The following is a 23,656-nucleotide window of genomic DNA, read 5'->3' as shown; positions in this document are numbered from 1 at the left end:
TTTCCTGTCATCCAGCAGGAACTGGGATTGCAGGCATACTGGAGGACCTGCAGGAAAGTGATGTGGCCGAAAGGCTGTGGGGTGGTGTTTGTGTGGAAGAAATCAGAAGGGATGTCCAAGGAGGCCTGGAGCAAGGTCAGGGTGAGCAGATCATGGAGCCACCGGGAAAGTGTATGTTAAAGACAGGGAGGAGCCCGTTGGACTTCAACTTAGGTCAAAAGGAGCCTGAAGAACCGAGGAGCAAGGATGTGTGCCAGCAGAAAAATCAGAATCCATGCACTGAGAGTGGAAATAGCTTTGAAAAAGATTCCAGTATTGTTAACCAGCAGTGCATGCGCTCAGCAATGGGGCCATACAAGTGCTCTGATTGTGGGAAGAGCTTCAAATGGAGATCCCAACTCACATACCACCAACACATCCACACAGGAGAGAGACCCTACAGGTGCTCTGAGTGTGGGAAGAGCTTCAAAAGCAGGTCTCATGTGAAGCAACACGAGCGCTTCCACACAGGGGAGAGACCCTACAAGTGCTGTGAGTGCGGGAAGACCGTAAAAACCCGTTTCCACCTCACATACCACCACCGCTTGCACACAGGAGAGAGACCCTTTAAGTGCTCTGATTGTGGAAAGAGCTTCAAAAGCAGTTCTGATGTGAAGCTGCACCAGCATGTACACAAATGGGAGAGACCCTACAAGTGCTCTGAGTGTGCGAAGAGCTTCAAAAGCAGTTCTGAATTTAAGCGCCACCAGCGCATCCACACAGATGAGAGACCATATAGGTGTCCTGAATGTGCAAAAAGCTTCAAAAGCAGTTGTGTATTGAAACGCCACCAGCGCATTCACACAGGAGAGAGACCCTATAAGTGTCCAGAGTGTGCAAAGAGCTTCAAAAGGAATTGTGAATTGAAGAGACATCAGCACACGCACACAGATGAGAGACCATATAGATGTCCTGAGTGTGCAAAAAGCTTCAAAAGCAGTTGTGAATTGAAACGCCACCAGCGCATCCACACAGGAGAAAGACCCTATAAGTGTCCAGAGTGTGCAAAGAGCTACAAAAGTTGTTCTGATTTAAAGTACCACCAGCGCATGCACACAGGAGAAAGACCCTATAAGTGTCCTGAGTGTGGGAAGAGCTTCAGAAGGAATTCTGAATTGAAGAGCCATCAGCACACGCACACGGGGGAGAGACCCTTCAAGTGTCCTGAATGTGAGAAAAGCTTCAAACGCAGGTCTAATCTCAGCACCCACAAGCACATCCACAGCGCACACAGGCTGTAAAGCATCCCCAGGATACGGGGAACCTTCAGAAACAGTTCCAGCCTCATTACCTACCAGCACAGCCACACAAGATAAAGAGCCTGCAGAGCTTCTGTCAACAGTTTTTGGGCTGGTTTGGCCCAGTTCCGTGACCAGCGGGGTGGAGGGATTTCATAAAATCCGTGCCTCTGGAAAAAAGGGAAACAGGGGACCCCCCCAAAAAATTAAAAACAGCGGGAATGACCTGAGGAGAAACAAACTGATTTACTCAATGTAGTATTGGAATGCAAGATAACACACCATAATACAATATAATAAGAATTGAAGCTAATAAATAAAATATAATGAGAGAGAGAATGTCCGAAAGGTGGGTAGGCCTCACCACAATGCTGAGGTGAGATGCGCAGTCCAGTTGAGCAGCAGGGAGATGGGAGGAGAGCCGACAAAGAGCAGATGAAAAAGAGCCCATCAGGTGACCATGCCAGGAGCTCTATCTCCTTCCTGGCCGTGCTGCACATTGGTTCTACTACTCTTCTCAAATGCTTTGAACAGCTGGTCACAGCAGCTGTGTGACATCAAGCCTTGTTTGCCTCCAATAAAGCTACAAAAAGCTGAGCTTGTTCTTCCTAAATGAACCATCCCAAGTTTCAGGAGGTGGATTGAGCAGAAGGCAGTGCAAACCCTCAGGGTGTACAAGCAGCTCATCCCCACAGCACAGAGATATCAGAGTGCTCTCCAGTGTGTGCTTGCCTTGCAAGTAATCCCTTTAGAGCTTGAAGGTTTTTGATTTGACCTTGGCAAGGTGTGTCTGAGATCTCCCACAGCAGGGCCTTCACATTTGTTGCGCTCAGCTAAAGCTGCTGTGCTTGGAATGCAGTTGGCAGGAAGTGGAGGTTGTGATTGGTGAGCTAGTGAAGCTTTTTTTTCCATTTTTATTTCCTAAAATTATCAATTTAATGGTAGGTTTCCCCCCCAATGTTTTGTCACACATCTTATTTAGTTGGATTAGGAGTTAGAAAACTCAGCTTTTTGTCTGCCTCTGAACTCGCCATCTTTTCCTCTGCTCTGGGGAAAGTCCTTCTGTTGCAGACATGAACCCCTGCAGAGTTGTGACTGCAGTGCCCCAGCTGCAGGAACAGGAGCATTCCTGACGCTACTATGGTTTGTTTTCCTGTGGTGGTAAATCGTTGGGCATGGAGGAGTGGATGTTCACTTGGGAGGTTTTGTCTTGGTGAATTCTACCAATAGTTGCATCTGCCCCACAGAAAGCTCTACCCTCTGTGTCATAGGTCACCTCTGCACTCATGGAATCAACACAGGCACAGACAGAGCTCCCAAGGGAACAACCAGCCCCCCAGGTGCCCATGTGCAAGGCTGTTACATGTTATTGGTTTCTCACATTAGCATCCAAAGCTGGAGGCCCTGTATGCTGCAGCATCATCAGCATGAGTGAGAGGTGGTGGGAACGGTCCTGTGACGGGTGTGCTGTGTGTGATGGATGGCTCTGGGCTCTGCAGGCTGGAGATGCAGGGCAGGTGAGATGGGATGGGGTTGCTTTGTGTACTGGTAGACTGGATGGAATGGAGCTTACAGTAAGTAATGACATGGTTGAAAGCCTCTGGGTATGGATTAAGGGTCAAGGAAAACTAAAGAGGATGTCACTGTGGGAGTCTACTATAAGCCACTCAGCCTGGACAATGGTACCAATTAATTATTCTTAATTCTTTAAAGGAGTATCTCAAGATCAGACTCTCTTGTCTCAGTGTGTCAACAGCATCCCAGCAATTTAGGGGTTGTAGCACAAAGCCAGTAAGCTGTGTGATTTTCTTGGCCAACTGATCTGATTATATGTGACTGTTGAAGTCATGTGGGAGATACTCACACATCCACCCAGGAGCAGAAGTACTCTCTGACTTCCTTGGGGGACTCAGTATCAGTCAGTGGGAAAAATGCAGTGTGAGGGAGATCATTTTGCTTCTCAAATCTTGCTACTGCTGACGTTACCTACAGTGACAATGGCTCTGTATAATCAAAGAATATTAGGCTGTTATAATCACAAACTGAACAGGGGTGTTAGGCAAAGTAGACTATGGTAACAAAAGAGAATAAATAGAAGGCTTACCCTTATGCTGGGCTCACCCACAAAACACCAGAAGAGGCGATCTCCAGAAGAGATCCTTCCCAATGGTAGCCAGCTCTTAAATAGGTCTAGCCTAGCTCCACCCCTTCTGGCAGCACAGGTGAATTGCCTTCACCTGTGCTCCTCTGGCTGACTCATGGCTCACCTCAGGTGATCAATCGGAGGTTCAGGCCATGACTCAGCAGTTCCCATACACTCCAGCCCTTCACAGTGTGAACCAATGATCAGGTTAACTAAAGGGTAAGCTTTCCCTAATACAGAGATCCGCTATATCGTGACACTTATACAATTTTATCGCAACATGTGTTGGTACAATTCGAGACGAGTGATGATCAGTGGATGTCCATACTCTTCTATGGGCCAGTGCTCGATGATGTGACTGGAGGCATGAGGTCCTGAGGTGCAGGTCCGTTCTACGTTCCATCAGTCCCATGCAGACCATCACCGGGTGTTGTACGTGATCTGACAGCAACACTGGAACACTTGATGTCATTTTGTTCCTTCCGGTGGTCCTGAAGGCTCACAGACTCACGGGGAGTCATACAGATGTTTCACAGGTACCAGGAGGGGAAGGTCTGCTCTCCAGGGCAAGATACAGGCCGTATTTCTATCCTGGGTCAACACTTCCGCTTGTACTGGGGCACGTCCTGGCCGCCTGTACCACACCTTCTGGCCGGATGTCTGCGGCTGCATAACGGTATCAGACACCAAAGGAGGTGTCCTGATCTGCCACAGGGACACGATGGGGGTCCCTTTAGCAATAAAGATCGCAGTGTTGACCACAATATCAGTAGGCCATGTACCTGTTACTGGAGGGACTGCTGAGCCTCCCACCTCCAACAATCTCCCCCAGGGGGCAGGTAGGCCACACCACTTGGGTCCTACCTGCACCTTCCAGGGCTATTTTATTTTATGGGTACCTGGCTCTAAGTTTTCAGGGGCAGGGAGCAGAAGATTATTTTTGTTACCTATCTGGGGTTTTACCTGATGATCAGTGCCCGTAATTTGGATCCCAAGCGGGGTGGCCCATGTCGTCTGCAACATTCTCAGGGCACTGGGTGTGCCGTCTCGAGGTCTTTCATTCAGGTCCCGCAGGGTTTCATACAGTCTTTTCGTCCACCCCTGCAGGGACTGGGAGTCTGTCTTCAGGGCAGCCTTAAGAATACATTATAACGTTCGATGAGGCCTGCCCCCATTGGATTATATGGCAGGTGGAATCACCATTCGATGTTAGTTTCTTCTGCCCAGCACTGTATCGTTGCACCAGTAAAATGAGTCCCTTGGTCACTCTCAATTACTTGAGGTGTCCCGTAGGCAGATATCACAGAATCACAGGGGTTGGAAGGGACCTCCAGAGGTCATCGAGTCCAACCCCCCTGCCAAAGCAGGTTCCCTAAACCAGGTCGCACAGGTCGGCATCCAGGCGAGTCTTCAACATCTCCAGAGCAGGAGACTCCAAAACCTTCCTGGGCAGCCTGTTTCAGTGTTCCGTCACCCTCACTGTAAAGAAGTTCTTGCGCATGTTTGTGCGGAACTTCCTATGCTGCAGTTTCCGGCCATTTCCCCTTGTCCTGTCTCCACTCACCACTGAAAACAGTCCGGCCTCGCCATTCTGCCCCCCACACCATCTTAGATATTTATAGACCTGGATCAGGTCCCCTCTCAGTCTTCTTTTCTCAAGGCTGAACAGACCCAGTTCACTCAGCCTTTCCTCATAGCAGAGATGCTCCAGGCCCCTCACCATCTTTGTGGCCCTCTGCTGGACTCTTTCCAAGAGATCCCTGTCTTTTTTGTACTGGGGAGCCCAGAACTGGACGCAGTACTCCAGATGAGGTCTTACCAGGGCAGAGTAGAGGGGGAGGATCACCTCCCTCGACCTGCTGGCCACGCTCTTTTTAATGCATCCCAGGATGCCGTTGGCCCTCTTGGCCACAAGGGCACACTGCTGGCTCATGGCCAACCTGTCGTCCACCAGGACACCCAGGTCTCTCTCTGCAGAGCTCCCCTCCAGCAGGTCATCCCCCAACCTGTACTGGTGCATGCAATTATTCCTCCCCAGATGCAAGACTCTACACTTGCTTTTGTTAAACCTCATCTGTTTTTTTTCTGCCCAGCTCTCCAGCCTGTCCAGGTCTCGCTGAATGGCAGCACGGCCTTCAGCCAATCCTCCCAACTTCATATCATCAGCAAACTTGCTGAGGGTGGCCATTATCCCCTCATCAAGGTCATTGATGAAGATGTTGAACAAGACTGGACCCAGCACTGACCCCTGAGGAACACCACTGGTTACAGGTCTCCAACCGGACTCTGCACCACCAACAGCGACCCTCTGCACTCTGCCAGTCAGCCAGTTTTCAATCCACCCCACTGTCCACTCATCTATCCCACACTTCCTCAGCTTTGTTATAAGGATGTCGTGGGGGACAGTATCAAAAGCCTTGCTGAAATCAAGGTAGACTACATCCACTGCTCTCCCTCCATGCACCCACCCAGTGACAACATCATAGAAGGCTACCAGATTGGTTAAGCATGACCTCCCCCTGGTGAACCCATGCTGACTACTCTTGATAACCTCCTCAGTACATCAGTTTAGTGAGTGCCTTGATGGTATATGCCTGGCTTGCTTTTGGTACTGGATAGGCCTGCAGTAGCCCACTTGCAGTGTCGACACAGGTCAGGGCATATCTTGCCCCTTCGGAATGAGGAAGGGGTCCGATGTAATCGACCTGCCATCGCTGGAGAGGATTGTGTCCCCTAGCAAGATGGGCTGTTGCTTCGGGCAACGATCTCGGACTCATCTTGGAGCAAGCGTCGCAATCCTGGCATGCCTGGACGATATCAGATAGTTGTATGGGCAGTCCCCATGCTCTAGCAGCTGCCCACATTGTCTTTTGTCCAGCATGCCATAGCTTCTGATGTAACCAGTGGGCGACGTTCTCAGATGGTGAATTCTTAATCCATCGAACTCGGGCCAGTGTGTCGGCTTCATCGTTTCCCGGTGACTGTAGGGGCTGATGACCAGAAAAATGGTAGACACGTACAGTCCTGTGTTTGACCGTATTCCATATATCTAACCACATCTTTGCCCCAGATGGGTCGGGCGTGGATAGTCCATTCCTGGGTGGCCCACTGTGCAATCCAAAGAGTGAGCCCCCGGTACACAGCCCAACTATCTGTGCAGATGTCCAGGATACCATCACCGGGTTCCTTGGTTATAACCATCCACACGGCTCGCAGTTCTGCCCATTGGCTGCTCTGACCATCCCCCTCATCGAACCAGATTGTCTTGGTGGAAGGATGGTACGCTATTGCTCTCCACTTGCTTGGGTTGCCCTTGCTGGACCCATCTGTGTACCAGGCATCTTCAGGGGCAGGATATTTTCCCTCCTGAACGGGACTCTTCTCTGGTGGAGCGACCAGTATTTCTTTTGGTGCATCACTGTGATACGTAACCGGGCCAAGGATCTTCTGGAGTTCTTCTTTCAAGGGTGATGAAGACAGACTGCTCCTTTGGCTAAGATAGGCGACCCATCGTGCCACTGTTCATGCTTGGGCCACCCCTGTCTTAGGAAGGTGGGTCAGATCTTTCACCCACCCCTAAATTGGCAGAGCGGTCTTGACTATAACTGCAGCTGTTTGAGTTATTGGCTCTACTGCCTGTAATGCCAAATAGGCAGCCAATAACTGTTTTTCAATATAAATGATTGAAAAACAATCATACTGTATCTTTCTTCTGCTCCGTGCCAAACCTGAGACCAGAAACCAATGGGGGTCCAAACAGAGCTCTGGCGTTGACACAGGCCCCAGCCGAAGCCGTCTTGAGTAACATGAACATCCAACTCAGCAGGGAGGGTAGGATCAAACATACCCAATGCCTGGGCTTGTTTAACTGCCAGTTTCACTTGTTGGAAAGCATCCTGTTTGTTCCCCCAGTCCCACAGCTGCTCCTTTTTTGTGAGTCTGTATAGTGGCCTTAGCAGCTGCGCTAGGTGAGCTATAAAGGAATGCCAGTAACCCAATATTGCTAGAAACTCTTGCAGCTTCTTCGATGTTGTAGGGACTAGGAATGCCTGAACCTTATCTATGACAGCACTGGGAAGGACTTTGGTCTTTCCTGACCAAGCCACTCCCAGGAATTTTATGGACAGGCCTGGACCTTGCACCTTTGGGGGATTTATAGCCCATCCCCTCTGTTGTAAGTAGGTGATTAATGAATCTGCCGCCTGTCCTACTGCCTCCAGTGAGTCGGATGTCAACAGGAGATCATCAATATAATGATATAGGTTAACATCATCAGGTTTTTCTCCAATCAGCCAGGTCACGTGCCACTAGATTGTGACAATACATTGGTGAATGCACGTACCCCTGTGGCAGGACCTGAAAGGTCCACTGTCTGCCTCCCCACATAAACGCAAATCTTGCGATTCCTCAGCAATTGGGATACTGAAGAATGCATTTGCTATATCTAGGACACAATGATAGGTTTTTATCTCCCTACTCAATGTGTCCATTAGGGAGGCAATATTGGGTACGGCTGCATGAATAGGCGGCATGACCTTATTTAATTCTCTGTAATCTACTGTCATCCTCCATGTGCCATCCAACTTTCGCACTGGCCATATGGGGGAGTTATACGGGCTGTGTGCAGGTCTTATAATGCCCACTTTTTCTAATTCCTGCACTGTTCTCATCTTGCCCACCCAGGAGTCTATACTGTCTGACATTAGTAATCCGGCGCAGTTTCGGCAGGCAAACAGGCCCATGTTTCGCATGGCCTCTTAATATTGCCTGCACCGCCTGGATACTGATACATCTCTGTCGAAGTCTGAACTCTCCCACAGTTGCCTGGAGAGCCAGACCCCATAGAATATCTATGCCCAGGATGAATTCTTGGACTGGGGCAATAGACACCTTGTACTCCCGGGATGGGAGACGCCCAACCCCCAATTTTAACCATGTTTGGGTGACAGGAATAGTCTGTCCCCCAAAACCACCAATCATCACTCTGTCCCCATCAAATTTGTCCCCGGATCTCCATAGATAATTGATGTTTCTGCTCCCGTGTCCACCAATGCCATAACTCTCTGAATATTTTTTGGGGACCAATGAATCGTTCATTCTACATAGGGCCTCTGGTCCCGTCTGGAGGCCCTACAGGGACTAACATCCCTTGTCACTCCATGAATTGTTCTATGGCCAATTCTTTTGCTTCTGGTGGCTCAGGCATCATGGCCCGAGACACCTGAGGTGGCTTTTTTTTTTTTTTTTTTCCTATTTGGAACAATGAAATCTTCTAGGTTCCATATTGTTTTTGGTACCCTCTCTATAACACTCACCCTTGATTTCTTAGGGTTGTTCTGGAATTTTTGATTGCCCTTTAGTTGTCTCCAGAGCTGGAGAAGGACATGGTTGGGCTGGTGGTCGATCTTAGCAAATTGGACCCCAGCCCAAATTAAATCATTAAACATTTGTTTTCGGGATACCCTTATGGGTCCCGATCGAGGAGCTCGAGTAGCCGGCATTTTGGTTTTACTTACTGGCAGGACCTCTGCTTCTTCCAAAAACCGAATATTGCGCCTAGTCTGCAGGCGTTCTGTTTCTCCCAAGTCAGCAACTAACTGGGCAGCCTGCTGGACTACGGCTTCTGATGCTACAAGGGGATTTAATATGGAGACTAGGGTGCCGTAGAGATGGGAGGGAGCTTGCTGTAAAATTAAATCTCTCATCCCTGCTGAAAAGTTAACCATATCAGGGCCATCAAATGTGTTTGTTTTCATAGATAGCTTCTGTTACACCCAGTTCACGGATGTAATTTTGAAGGTTCTCCATGGAGGCCCACATGCCTGTATGCAAAGGTATGTCCGATTTATTCGGCCATACCATACGGCAGGCCGCCATTAACCATTCTATTATGGAATGGTTTTCATCAGGATATTGATTACCCACATATAACCTCAGTCTGAGAGCAGGATGGACAGTCATGGTGGCCAACTTGGCTATTTCTGGGCCATTCACCAAAACACTAAGCCAAGTTCTTGCTCTAGTTTTTCAATACCGTCTTTTAAAAGTTGATTTTCATTTTCTAAAGTATTATTTCTTATTTCCGCATGATTTAAGGCACTTAATAGTGGCCATGCCACTGTGGAGGCAGCCAATTGTCTTTCTTTAGTGATGAGCACATCCTTGCTAAGTCCCTGAAAGTAATCTGTCATGCGATATGGGGAGATATTACTCGTAACACATAAGGGACCCCATTTCTCAATGATAACTGTTAGCTCATAATAGAGGGATCCCACAAATCCTGGGATCTGCCCTGGAATCATTTTTTCTAGAAGAGTATTGTTCTCCCCCTTGACCCATTTATAGAAATTCCAAAGAAAAGACATGATGTAACTTTCAGTATATTTGACCTGCCTGGCTCGCCAAGTGTATAATCAAAGAATATTAGGCTGTTATAATCACAAACTGAACAGGGGTGTTAGGCAAAGTAGACTATGGTAACAAAAGAGAATAAATAGAAGGCTTACCCTTATGCTGGGCTCACCCACAAAACACCAGAAGAGGCGATCACCAGAAGAGAACCTCCCCAACGTTAGCCAGCTCTTAAATAGGTCTAGGAGGGGTGCAGCCTGGCTCCACCCCTTCCGGCAGCACAGCTGGATTGCCTTCACCTGTGCTCCTCTGGCTGGCTCATGGCTCACCTCAGGTGACCAATCAGAGGTTCAGGCCATGACTCAGCAGTTCCCATACAGGCTCACATTCTTTGAGTAAGGAAATGCGAAACTGCACCAAATGAGAAAGAATGCAATGAGTGTTTGAAGTCCCTTACTACCCTCCATCAAATGTGGCAGTAGCAAGAGCAAAAGGTTGACTATTCCAAACTCATCTTAGAGCTTCAGCAACTGAGAAGAGAGAATGTCTACAAACATTAGAGTCATAGCAGGTGTGATAGTCAGACTACCACCTATTGATGCTGTGCTCATGATCTTTAACTAAAGTTTGTAGCCACTTACCCGTAGTAATGGGGCTGAACAAGGAAGTCAGGGCATCACAAATTTAACTTTCTACTTAATAGGGTAAGCTGTTCAGAATCTCCCACCACAGTGATTCTGTTTTCTTTAACAGCACCACACAGGATTGCAAATGGAAATGCTGCCATCAGAATCTCTAATGATGTTACTGCTGTTGTCGCAGAGTCTGGGTTCTTTAGCTCCATGTGCCCAGATCTCATTTGCTCAGAGTGGCGTGAGATTTTTGTTTCATTTCTGCACGGAGATGAGTGCTGAGTGGTTCATGCTAAGGTGCCTTCTCTGTGCTACAGGATTTCTTTTGTGGACCAGGAATGCAGGATCGCCTCACCTCCGAGTGTACTGACAGCATTTACCCACGTGAATGGTCACCTACTCTTCATTTGCTCATTTCTGAACATAGCAGAGGGAGGCATCTGCCCCCAACACCCATGGTGCCACCAACCCCTGCAAGTGTCATAGATTTGGGTTTCTCAGGCCAGAAAAGGATGAGGGTCAGGAAAACAGTCAGAACTCATGCCCTGAGAAGCACATTGAGAATGCAGGACAGGGGGCCAGACAGAGCACTGCATCAATACCAGTGCCACCAAAAAAGCATGGAGAGTCTTAGTAATTGGGGGCTCTTGGCTGGGCAGCGCTGAGGCTCCCATTTGCTGCCTGACTGAGGGGACAGTGTCTTGATCAAGGCTTTGGGTATTCTGATCTTGTGAAGGCTTTTGAGAAACTGGATATGTGGGCTACTGATGGACTCTGAGCAAGCAGGGCACACTGCTGCTAGGGAGCATGCAGTCTGGGTTGATTACCAAGGCTTTAAACTAGGTCTGAAAGGCAAGGGAGAGGAATTCATAGTAGTAGAGATGGGCTGAGGGATGTTGTCACTGTTGGAGATTGCAGGGAATAACCTCTGAGCTGTCCCATAGGATCATGCAGGGACTCCTCGGAGAAGGTCATGTTGCCAATACCCCATCCAAAATCTTCCTGAGACCCTCTAGGGGTAACTGCACCTGCTGCTTCCCTGCAGTGCCTGTAGACCAGTGTGCATAGCATGGGAAATGAACAGGATGAGCTGGAGATCTGTGTACAGACCTTAGAAGTGATTATTTCTGCACAAACTGGCAGCTGAGCCCTCGCCTCCTTGCCTCCTTGCAGCCCTATAGGGAGGCCAGTAGGTGTGCTATCATTCTCGCTCACAGAACACTCTACACCCGTGTCCCACTGACCATGTGAGAGCCTTGGGCCATCAGGGAGGGACAGGACCACCCTTCCCAGAGGCTGCAGCTATGGCCCTACCCTTCTGTTGCACCAGACATATCAAGGGCTTGCCTCAATCTCAAAGCACCTGCACAGGGCCTTTGCCTGCCAGGAATCACAGCCTCCAGTTATCTACTCTAACATGGATGTGGGGAGGCTTTGTTGGTAATGGCTCCACAGGGACCAATTAATACTCCAGCACTCTCCAACATTTCTGGACAGCGTTTTGACTGCACCTTCATCATTTGGTTGCAGCCGTCTTCTCTCAGTACCTGAAGTTCATGGACACCACATTCGCTGTGGGCTCATTACAGTGCAGAAAGACCTAACAAGGCATTTCCCTCAAGTCTTCAAGACTTGAACTGTTCATGAGGGAGGTCTCAGTGCTGCAGACAGAGTTTTCCAGGAGCACTGTCCAAAAAAGGAGTTGTCATATTTAAGGGTATTTTTTATTACAGCAGACACAGAGATGCCAGTGAGTGTGGCTCAACCCCTGTGACACAGATGGCAGCTCTGTCAGGGAGAGGGAGGCACAGCCAGCATGGGGATAGCAGTGTGGGGATGCAAGAGGGAAATGTAGTCAGTGAGAGCTGATAAGGGGATAGTAACTGCACCAGACAAAGATGGGAATTAATGCAGATGGAGGAGAAAGAAGCCTGTGGAAGAAGAGGGATGCAGGGGGCCAGTTGCTTGTGGCCAAATGTGTGGTCAGTGCTGGTCTGGCTGGCTGTGTGGGAGGCATGGGAGGGAGCTGACACGCCTCCAGGACCCAGGACTACAACCTGAGGATAAGATGCCTCAACTGATTCAGCTGGATCCCGTCCCCATAGAAGTGTAAAGGGCTGTCCGGCAGAGCCAGGGAGCTGCAGGGAGATGTGTGGGGGGAAGGAAGGAGCCCCCCAGCAGCACAGGAACCTTCTGCTGCTAGAGGTGCTGCATGGGGCTGGGGGCTCACAGCTGCACTGCATGCTTGGGACCTAGCAGAAGGGACTTTTCAAGGATGACCAAACATGGGACTTTCTGCCCTGTGTTCATTTTCCTGCCCTTGGGATAGGGATGACTGGCAAAATGGGAGAGGAGCTGTCTAACTCAAAACATCACTGAGACTGCTGTACTGCAGCTTTGGAGATGAGTAGGATTGTGAGCAGCATCCTCATGTTCCATCAGATTTTCCTCACTCAACGGACAGAATGAGCGTTAGCTTTGTTGATCGCATTCAGGCTTTCAAAAACAACAGAAAAAAACAGATGAGGTTTAACAGAAGCAAGTATAGAGTCTTACACCTAGAGAGGAATAATTGCATGCACCAGTACAGGCTGGGGAATGAGCTGCTGGAGAGGAGCTCTGCAGAGAGAGACCTGGGTGTCCTGGTGGACGACAGGTTGGCCATGAGCCAGCAGTGTGCCCTCCTGGCCAAAAAGGCCAATGGCATTCTGGGGTGCATTAAAAAGAGCATGGTTAGCAGGTCGAGGGAGGTGATCCTCCTCCTCTATTCTGCCCCGGTAAGGCCTCATCTGGGTTCTCCAGTACGAAAAAGACAGGGATCTGTTGGAAAGAGTCCAGCGGAGGGCCACAAAAATGTTGAAGGGCCTGGAGCATCTCCCCTATGTAGAAAGGCTGAGTGAACTGGGTCTATTTAGCCTTGAGAAAAGACGACTCAGTGGGGATCTAATCCAGGTTTATAAATATCTGAGGTGTGGGGGCCATAGTGGTGAGGCCAGTCTCTTTTCAGTGGTACGTGGAGACAGGACAAGGAGAGACAAACATAAGCTGCAGCATAGGAAGTTCCGCACAAATGTGCACAAGAATTTCTTTAGGTGAGGTGTTGGAGCACTGGAACAGGCTGCCCAGGGGGGTTGTGGAGTATCCTTCTCTGGAGACATTCAAGACTCGCCTGGATGCCTACCTGTGAAACCTGGTTTAGGAAACCTGCTTTGGCAGGGGGGTTGGTCCTGATGATCTCTAGAGGTCCTTTCCAACCCCTACAGTTCTGTGATTCTGTGATTATAACTGCAAAAAATAAGCATGCACACAGATACTGCCCTGCAAACAGGCAGTTTCCTGACTGGCAAAAATGGGTGCACTGACTTTCGGGTGGCGAGACACAAGACCTGTAAACAACAGGCCAATAGACACCAATAGAAGGCCTGTTTTTCTCCCTCCTGATAGGGAAATGCCTTCCCAAAAGCAAGCAGTGGGCTGTAGGAGGCACCAAAACCAAATCCTGATTGCACCTTTCCCTCTCCTCATTCCACGTGCTGACATCTATTTTAAGAACAACAAACAAGACAGTGAAGAAAGCTCGAGAACAACTCAGCTACTTCACTCATCCCTTCCCCTTTCCACGACAGATGATTCTCAGAAAACCTCCAAGAGCCACGTTACTGCTCTCCTGACCCTTCTCTCCTGCTCCTGGGTGGATGTGTGAGTATCTCCCACATGACTTCAGTCACATATAATCAGATCAGTTGGCAATGAAAAGTTGGCTGTGTGCTACAACCTCTAAATTGCTGGGAATCCAGTGACCCATTAGGACAAGAGAGATTGGTATGACTGTCCAGGCTGAATGGCTTATAGTAGACTCCCACAGTGATGTCCACTTTAGTTTTCCTTGACCCTTAATCCATACCCAGAGGCTTTCAACCATGTCATTACTAACTCTAAGCTCCATTCCATCCAGCCCACAAGTACACACAGCATCCCCATCCCATCTCACCTGCCCTGCATCTCCAGCCTGCAGAGCCCAGAGCCATCCATCACACACAGCACACCCGTCACAGGACTGTTCCCACCACCTCTCACTCATGCTGATGATGCTGCAGCACACAGGGCCTCCGACTTTGGAGGCCAATGCGAAAAACCAGTAACACCTAACAGCCTTGCACATGGGCACCTGGGGGGCTGGTTGTTCCCTTGGGAGCTCTGTCTATGCCTGTGTTGATTCCATGAGTGCAGAGGTGACCTATGACACGGAGGGCAGAGCTTTCTGTGGGTGGATGCAACTACTGGTAGAATTCACCAAGACAAAACCTCCAAAGTGAACATCCACACCGAGAATGGAAGTCCCCCTCCTTTTCCACCACCACAAGGAAAACAAACCGTTGTGGAATCAGAAATGCTCCTGTTCCTGCAGTTGGGGCACTGCAGTCACAACTCTGCAGGGACTCGTGTCCGCAGCAGCAGGACTTTTCCCAGAGCAGAGGGAAAGATGGGAAGTTCATAAGGAGATGACTTTTCTAATTTTTAATGCGACTAAACATGACATGTGACAAACCATGGGGGGAAAACCACCATTGCAATGTTTTTTTCAGGGAAAAAATAATGGAAAAAGAGCTTCACTGGTTCACCAAAATTGAACTCCACTTCCTGCTGACTGCATTCCAAGCACTGCAGCTTTAGCTGAACACAACAAAAGTGAAGGCTCTGCTGCAGGAGACTTTGGATACACATTCCCAAGGTCAAAATAAAAACCTTCAAGGTCAAAAGGGATCACTTACAAGGAAAGCACACACTGGAGAGCACTCTGACATCTCTGTGCAGTGTGGACGAGCTGCTTGTGCAACCTATGGGTTTGCACTGCCCTCTGCACCCACCTGCCTCCATAAATTTGGGGTGGTGCCTTTGGAAAAACCAGTTCAGTTTTTTGTAGTTTTATTGGAGACAAACAAGGCTTGGTGTCACACAGCAGCTCTGAGCTCTTGATACAAGCATTTGAGAACAGCAGTACAAGCAGTGTGCAGTACGTTGGTTTACAAAGGATGACTGGGTTGTGTGAAAGAAATGCATTCCCAAAAGCAATCACTGGGCTGGAGGAGGCACCAAAACCAAATCCTGATTGCACCTTTCCCTCTCCACATTCCACACGCTGACATTTATTTTAAGAACAAAAAACCAAAACTACAGTGAAGAAAGCTTCAGTAAAACTCAGCTACTTTATTCACCCCCTTCCCTTCCCTCTACAGATGATTCTCAGAAAACCTGCAAGAGCCACGTTACTGCTCTCCTGACCCTTCTCTCAGATTCATCAGAGCACTCACAAATTACTGAGAGCAACACATGCACACAGACACACAGAACATCCCTGCACAGACTCCACTTCTTAGGAAACGGCATCAAAAAGCTGCTGGCAGGAAGACAGAAGAGGAAAGCAGGATTTGGGTAGCAAGGAGAGGCCATCTGCAGCTCCTGGGTTAAATCCTGGGTTAAATTTTGCAGAGGGTGGCAGTGATGCCATCTCCTTTGCAAACTCCTCCTGTGTGGGGAGAAGCATCTGGGTCTCCCTCATCCTTGGGCTCACCAAAATTCTTAAGGTCTCTCTGTAGGGAGTTTCCCCATGGGAAAGCAGGTGCCAGCCCAGACAGAAATTTCCTGCACCAGAGACAAATGCAGGGTCAATTTATCACATGGACTGGACAATGTTTAATGAGGATTGAGCTCTGGATGGAGCTCTTCCTGCAGCGCAGGCATTTCTAGGGTCTCTGCACTGAGTGGATCCCCTGGCAAAAGCTCTGCCCACACATGGGACATTTGTAGCACTTCTTCCATGAGTGCCATCTCCTGTGAGTGAGGAGCTCTGCACTCTGCACAAAGCCCTTCTCACACTTGAGGCATTTCTAAGGCTTCCTGCCACGTGAACTCACTGGTGCAGGCACGGATTGGACTCCACCCAAGTACAGACACTCTGGTACCTCAGCAGGTTTGAGCTGTGTCCAAAGCTCTTCTTGCGGGCTTCTCATTGGATCCTCTGGTGTGTGATGAGCTCCCAGCCCTGCATAGACCTCTTCCTGCAGTCAAGGCACTCACTGGGACTCTCCTCTTGGGTTGGTTCTCTGGCGTCTACTGAGGGTTGAGCTCCAGATGAAGCTCTTCCCACACGGCCTGCAGACAGGATTTCTTCCTTCCTGGTGACATATCAGCCCAGCTGAGGTTTCCTTTGTGCTGCCCCACAGCACAGGAGTTTCTACAGGGGAGGTAAGAGGTGATTCTCCTTGCACACAGCCCTGGCAGAAACGGGCCACCTGGCAGAGGGTTTCCAGTGGCTGTGACACATCCCACTCTGGATTCTCCTTTGCATGGCCACTCAACACAGCAACTGCAGCTGGAGGAGAGCAATATGCATTATTCTCATGCAACGAAGGGGAAAGAAGATTGAGTTTGGCCACAGAGCTCTTCCTGTACTCAAGAGTACATCACCGCACAAAGCCACAGGTGGTCATCATGCTGTGGCTCTGGCTGAAGTTCTTCCAATGCTCTGCAGGCTCTGTATCTTGTGTGGCTGTGTTGGTAGGTAATGAAGCTCGAACTGCTTTTGAAGGTTCCCCGTATCTTGTGATTCTTCTACAGCCTGCATGTGCTGTGGATGTGCTTGTGGGTGTTGAGATTAGACCTTCTTTTAAAGCTCTTCTCACACTCAGAACACGTATAGGATCTCTCCCCAGTGTGGATGCTCTAGAGGCGTTTCAATTCAGAACTGCTTTTGAAGCACTTCCCACACTCGGGACACTTATAGGGTCTCTCTGTGTGAATGCACTGGTGGTAGGTTAGGTGGGAACTGCTTTAGAAGTTCCTCCCACACTCAGAGCACTTGTAGGGTTTTTCACCTGTGTGGAAGCGCTGATGCAACTTCAGTTCAGAACTACTTCTGAAGTTCTTCTAACACTCAGGACATTTGTAAGGTCTCTCCCATGTGGATGTACTTGTGCCTTTTTAAAACAGAACTGCGTGTGAAGCTCTTCCCACACTCCAAGCACTTGTGGGGTTTTTCACCTGTGTGGATGCGCTGGTGACTCTTTAAAACACAACTGCTTGTGAAGCTCTTCCCACACTCAGAGCACTTGAAGGGCCTCTCCCCTGTGTGTATGCGCTGGTGCAGCTTCAATTCAGAACTGCATCTGTAGCTCTTCCCACACTCAGGACACTGAAATGGTTGCTGTCCTGTGTGGATGCGCTTGTGCAGCTTCAATTCAGAACTGCTCTTGAAGCTCTTCCCACAGTCAGAGCACTTGTAGGGTTTTTCACCTGTGTGGATGCGCTGGTGCCTCTTTAAATTAGAACTGCTTGTGAAGCTCTTCCCACACTCAGAGCACTTGTAGGGTCTCACCCCTGTGTGGATATGCTGGTGCAGCTTCAATTCAGAACTGCATCTGTAGCTCTTCCCACACTCAGGACACTGAAATGGGTGCTGTCCTGTGTGAATGCGCCTGTGCAGCTTCAATTCAGAACTCCTTGTGAAGCTCTTCCCACACTCAGAGCACCTGTAGGGTCTCTCTCCTGTGTGGACACGCTGGTGGACAATGAGGTGGGATCTCCATTTGAAGCTCTTCCCACAGTCAGAGCACTTGTATGGCCTCATTGCTGAGCGCATGCACTGGTGGTTAACGATGCTGGAATCTTTTTCAAAACTATTTCCACACTCAGTGCATGGATTCTGCTTTTTCTGCTGGCACACATCCTTGCTCCTGAGTTCTTCAGGCTCCTTTTGAACTACGTTGAAGTCCAATGGGCTCCTTCCTGTCTTTAACATACACTTTCCCAGTGGCTCCATGATGTGCTCACCCTGACCTTGCTCCAGGCCTCCTTGGACATCCCTTCTGATTTCTTCCACACAGACACCACCCCACCGCCTTTCGGCCACACCACTTTCCTGCAGGTCCTCCAGTACATCTGTAATCCCAGTTCCTGCTGGATGACAGGAAATCCAGAAATAGCACACAGACCCAAAATAAAACACAGACAGAGATGGCTCTTCCAGACCCAACCTCCTCCTTCCCTCCACCACCTCACCTGGGCTGAGGTCTCCTGGCACGGCCTCAGGGCTACGCACATCTGGGATCCAGGGCTCTTCCCCTCCTTCAAGCAGGGAGATCAGCACGGGTTTGGAGGCTGGAAGTGGAGCTTCAATGAGAGAAACGGGGGAGATGAGAACAATTCATAGAATCATGGAATCATGGAATCATAGAATCATGGAATCACAGGTTGGAAACAAACTGCAAGATCATCTAGTCCAACCACCCTCCCATTCCTATTAGTACCACAAGCTACTAAACCATATTTCGTAGCTCCTCACCCAGGCACCTCTTGAACACTGCCAGGGACGGAGACTCCACCACCTCCCTGGGCAGCCATTCTAGTGCCTGACCACCCTCTGAGAGAAAAATTTCTCCTAATGTCCAACCTAAACTTCCTCTGGTACAACTTCTGCCCATTTCCTCAGGTCCTACTATTTGCCTGGGAGAAGATGCCAGACCCATTTTCATCACAACCTCCCTTCAGGAAGTTGTAAAGTGCAATGAGGTCTCCCCTGAGCCTCCTCTTCCCCAGACTGAACAATCCCAGCTCCTTCAGCCGCTCCTCATAAAACTTGTGCTCCAGATCCGTCACCAGTTTTGTTGCCCTTCTCTGGACACGCTCCAGGACCTCAATGTCTTTCTTATAGTGAGAGGCCCAAAACTGAACACAATACTTGAGGTTCGGCCTCACCAGTGCTGAGCACAAGGGGACGATTACCTCCCTGCTCCTGCTGGCCACATTGTTTCTAATGCAGGCCAGGATGCCATTGGCCCTCTTGGCCACCTGGGCACACTGTCGGCTCATGTTCAGCCGATTATCAACCAACACCCCCAGGTCCCTTTCCTCTTCACATTTATCCAACCACTCATCCCCAAGCCTATAGCGCTGCATGGGGTTATTGTGGCCAAAGTGCAGGACCCAACACTTGACCTTGTTAAACCTCATCCCATTCACCTCGATCCAGCGATCCAGCTTATCTACATCCCTCTACAGGGCCTCCCTACCGTCAGGCAGACAGACACCACCTCCCACCCTGGTGTCATCTGCAAACTTACTCAGGGTACACTCAACCCCTTCATCTAAGTCATCAGTGAAGATATTAAACAAGATGGGCCCCAGCACCAACCCCTGGGCGAAACCACTTGAAACAGGTCGCCAGCTGGACTTAACTCCATTGACCACCACCCGTTAAGTACGGCCCTCCAGCCAGTTCCTTATCCAACGGAGGGTAAAACTGTCCAAGCCACGGGCAGCCAGTTTCCACAGAAGGATACTGTGAGAGACCGTGCCAAAGGCTTTGCTGAAGTTTAGGTAGACTACATCAACAGCCTTTCCCTCATCTACCAGTCTGGTCACCCAGTTGTAGAAGGAGATGAGGTTGGTCAAACACGACCTGCTTTTCATGAACCCATGCTGGCTGGGCCTGATCCCGTGGATGTCACGCACAAGCTGTGATCTTTCCCAGGAGGATTTGTTCCATGACCTTCCCTGGCACTGATGTCAAGCTAACAGGCCTGTAGTTTCCCGGATCCTCCTTATGGCCTTTCTTGTAGATGGGAGTCACATCAGCAAACCTCCAACCCTCTGGAACCTATCCTGTCAACCAGGAGCGCTGGCAGATAGCCAAGAGCAGCTTAGCAATCACCTCTGCATTCCATTATTCCATCATTAGGCACAGTGCCTGTTCAAAAGCTCCACCCTGTGTTCCCCTCCCAAGGAGAAATCACACTTTGGGCCTGAATGACACAGGGTCCACAGCTTCCTGTGGAGCAAAGAATGCTTTTACAACTCTGAAAATTAGGAAGGGATTTTTCTTTAACATTAACTTGAGAACAGTTTGTTTATTTTCTGACAGTATATCAATGACCAAGGCATCAAAATGTTTATGGCCATTCAATGCAAAATCCGACATTGTAAAGGAGTAAGAAGGGTGTCATCTGTTAGCTGGAGCTGGTGGCACAAGGTAAAGCACCAATAGAAGGGTTGTTTTTCACCTTCCTGCTGATGCCTGCTTGCCAGCACTGATATGGGGCGTTTATGAGTCTGCTGTGCATACTAATCCCTTCTGAAACTCATGCTTCTCAGTATTTCCTTTGTTGCTGTTGCTGTTACCAATATGTAACTGCATGGCAATTTTACTAGCTCCAGCCTGCAGAGGCTCATTCTGCACAGCCAAAAGTGCCCTAACGAGGAGGAAAGGCAGCAAAGTCCTCACCCAGCGAGGCCACGCACTGGTACGTCTCCAGCATCACGTCCCGGTACAGCGCTCGCTGCGCAGGGTCCAGCAGCGCCCACTCCTCCCTGCTGAAATACACGGCCACCTCCGCAAAGCTCACGGGCTCCTGCAAGCAAAGAGGCTCCTTGCTGGGAACAGCCAAGGCCCAGGGAAGCAGCTCACACAGGACACAAAACTCCCGTCCCAGCCGCTTCTCTGGCCCCAGCACACACACGCTGGCTGAGGCCACCTCCCTCTCCCCCTGCATTCACATCCCTCGCCCCTCGGCCTCTCCTGCCTGCTTCCCCCAGCCCCTACCTGAGATGGATGTGCTGTGGCCATCTGCTGCTCTCCTGCAGCTGAGATGATCCCGGCTGGAAGGCAGAGTTGAACTGGAGCCTGCAGGGACAAGAGAAATGGCAGGGGAGCTGTGAGGGAACGCAGCAGTCCCTGTCCCAGCCCAGCCCTCCACAGCCCATCTGCAGGGCACTGCCTGGGGGATGGCACAGCAGGCCTTGCACAGGAACTCAAGCAGCAACAGCACTGGTAACGCTCTGGCTGAAGCTGATTACAAATCACAAAGCTGACTCTAACAGGGTGGCAGAAAGAACTGATACCCGGTTCAACAGCTGAGGGCATATGGACTGTATCACAGAATCACAGAATTGTAGGGGTTGGAAGGGACCTCCAGAGATCATCGAGTCCAACCCCCCTGCCAAAGCAGGTTCCCTACACCAGGTTGCACAGTTAGGCAAAAGAGACAGAGACAGACTGTATGCCTAAAGACAATGCATAGCAAGGAGGCAGTCATCTTACCCCTAAACAGGGAGCAGCCCAAGTGCCCCTTGAACTCTCCTGCACAGCAATGGGCTGCATGACAGGATCTCCCCACAATCAGGGATGGCTCTCAAGGCCACATCTGTACAGAGATCCCACTCGGCTTCATGTCAAAACACCTTGCTGACACACATCTTCTGTAAGAGACCCAGGGTTAGTTTGGAGCTTTGTGAGCTTCTCTAAGGTGATGTGCTACAGTGAAGACCTCAAGGTATTCACAAAAACATAGAATGGCCTGGGTTGAAAAGGTCCTCAATGACCATCTAGTTTCTACCCTCCTGCTATGTGCAGGGTCACCATCCACCACACCAGGCTGCCCTGAGACACATCCAGCCTGGCCTCGAATGCATCCAGGGATAGGACATCCACGACCTCCCTGGGCAACATCTTGCAGTGTGTCACCACTCTCTGACTGCAAAACATCTTCTGACTATCTAACCTAAATCTCCCTTGTCTCAATTTAAAACCATTCCCCCTTGTTCCATCACAATACACGCTCGTAAAAAGCCGTTCCCCAACTAGTTTATGCTATTCTTTCACGTACTGGAAGGCCACAATGTGGTCTCCACGGAGCCTTCCCTTCTCCTCGTTAAACAAGCCCAGTTCCTCCATTGCACCAAGAATGCAATGACGGCTAAATTTTCCCCTTCTCCCACCAGGGGGCGCCGCTTCCCATTCCGCTCCGCACGCACACCGCGCTCACTTCAGGGCACGGTTCTGAGCACCGTGCGCCCTTTGCACGAGGCAGCCTAGACTGCACTTTCCTGACGTGCTGCTCGGGCGCGTTCTCAACGAGTGCTCCTGACAGCACACAAGATCTCAGCTTTTCAGGGACTGTTAGACAGCCCAGTGCCGGGGCTGGCGCAGATGCTGGACGTGCTCAGGGTCCGCAGCTGTACGCTAGAGGCATGTGCAGCTGCCGGAACAGCCTGAACAACAGCCTTGGGAGGGGTTTGCACATCCCCAGCTGAGCCATCAGCCCAGAGCTAAGCGCACAAAACGTAACGCTGGAAGGGCAGCTAGAGGCAGATGTTGCCTGCTGGGTCCCCGAAGGGAGACTGCGGGCTGCCGGGAATGGGGAGGGGAGTGGAAATTCGCCCCCTGGAGGATTCACGTTCAGACACTCAAAAGAAGGCATCGGGGAGTTGAAAGCGTCCATCAATCCATGCGTGCACAACTGCCGAGCGAGGTCATGTCGTGTCTCCAGTGGCACACAGGGAGAAACGCAGTCCCAGCTGGGCTGTGTTACAGAGAGCCGACCGGGCAGCACAGAACGCTGAGCTCCTCTGCTCACTTCCTCGCTGTCCCAGCTCCAACCCCTTCCTGTGCCCCTCGATATACAACCCGGGCTGCAACACGCCTGGGAGCCGCTGCTCCCGTCGCTGCGGCCGTTCTGGCCCAGCAAACCCGCTGTGCTGGGCGGGAGCTGGAGCCGGGATCGGGCAGGGGGCAGGAAGCGTGCGCCCCTCTGCACGAGCCGCGAAGGGCTCCTACCTTGGGTGCGGAGCACGCTGCTCCCGCCTCTCTGAGGGCAACCGGGCTCCTGGGAGTCGCGGAGAGCAGAGGCTGCCGAGTGCCCTCAGCCCGGAGCTGGCCGCAGCACGGCCTCGCTGCTCCTCCTGCCACCGCCGTGCTGCCCGGACGGCTTCCGGCCAGGCTCTGGCCGCTTCGGCACAGCCTCAGGTGCAGGCAGCAATTCCCACAGCGAGCACGGCCCGAGCCGGCTGCCGGGCCTTGGGCAGTTTCACAGCTCGTTCTCATGGCACATCTGCACCCGGGGGAGGGAAGAGGAGAAGAGGGAGGGGCGGAGGGGTGGGAGCTGCGTTTTGTTACGCTAATGATGCATCTCTTTCTGCTGGCTCTCTTTGCTTCCTTTGGTTAAGCTCCACAAGGGCCGGCTCTACTATTCGCTGCTGAAGATCTACAGATTTTAAGGTCAGTAAGAAGGAACTGCCCTCGGGTTAACCGGGGGTTTGTGTCTGGGGAAGAGTGCTTCCTGTTCTGTTGCATTTTCTGTGGGGCAAAAGTGGGCTCCTAGTTTCATTTGGCGATGTTTAAACTCTATGCATCTTGAAGGGTGAAGGAGCGAGGGTGCTCCCGTTGAGGGTGGATCCATAGCTGGAGGTTCGGTCATGGC

At 50.4% G+C, this 23,656-nt stretch overlaps 2 protein-coding genes and 1 pseudogene across 7 annotated transcripts in view; 1 reads left to right on the top strand and 2 right to left on the bottom strand.

Annotated features, from left to right (window-relative positions):
* Positions 1–23,656, top strand: part of LOC128091935 (zinc finger protein 383-like) — a 240,547-nt gene that overhangs the window by 104,600 nt on the left and 112,291 nt on the right. The window contains exon 5 of one of the 3 annotated variants that reach the window (XM_052705360.1): positions 106–1,653. In XM_052705360.1, the coding sequence (XP_052561320.1) occupies positions 106–1,280 (1,175 nt within the window). In that variant the 3' untranslated portion in view covers positions 1,281–1,653. Of the gene's footprint in view, positions 1–105; positions 1,768–23,656 lie in introns of those variants that run through there. The other 2 variants (XM_052705362.1, XM_052705361.1) reach the window with 2 other exon arrangements.
* Positions 1–23,656, bottom strand: part of LOC128091939 (zinc finger protein 239-like) — a 132,922-nt gene that overhangs the window by 71,004 nt on the left and 38,262 nt on the right. Inside the window, exons 1-2 of one of the 4 annotated variants that reach the window (XM_052705373.1) lie at positions 21,001–21,075; positions 20,683–20,809 (exon numbers count right to left, since the gene is read on the bottom strand). In XM_052705373.1, coding sequence (XP_052561333.1) covers positions 20,683–20,809; positions 21,001–21,024 — 151 coding nt within the window. In that variant the 5' untranslated portion in view covers positions 21,025–21,075. Of the gene's footprint in view, positions 1–18,461; positions 18,533–20,682; positions 20,810–21,000; positions 21,080–23,656 lie in introns of those variants that run through there. The other 3 variants (XM_052705368.1, XM_052705370.1, XM_052705372.1) reach the window with 3 other exon arrangements.
* The window catches only part of LOC128091940 (zinc finger protein ZFP2-like), a 139,164-nt pseudogene that overhangs the window by 77,409 nt on the left and 38,099 nt on the right, over positions 1–23,656 (bottom strand).

This window comes from Tympanuchus pallidicinctus, unplaced genomic scaffold (assembly GCF_026119805.1).
Source record: "Tympanuchus pallidicinctus isolate F22 unplaced genomic scaffold, pur_lepc_1.0 scaffold56, whole genome shotgun sequence".
Taxonomy (NCBI): domain Eukaryota; kingdom Metazoa; phylum Chordata; class Aves; order Galliformes; family Phasianidae; genus Tympanuchus; species Tympanuchus pallidicinctus.
The sequence above is the reverse complement of the archived record's forward strand: the minus strand, read 5'-3'. Positions and strand labels throughout refer to the sequence as shown.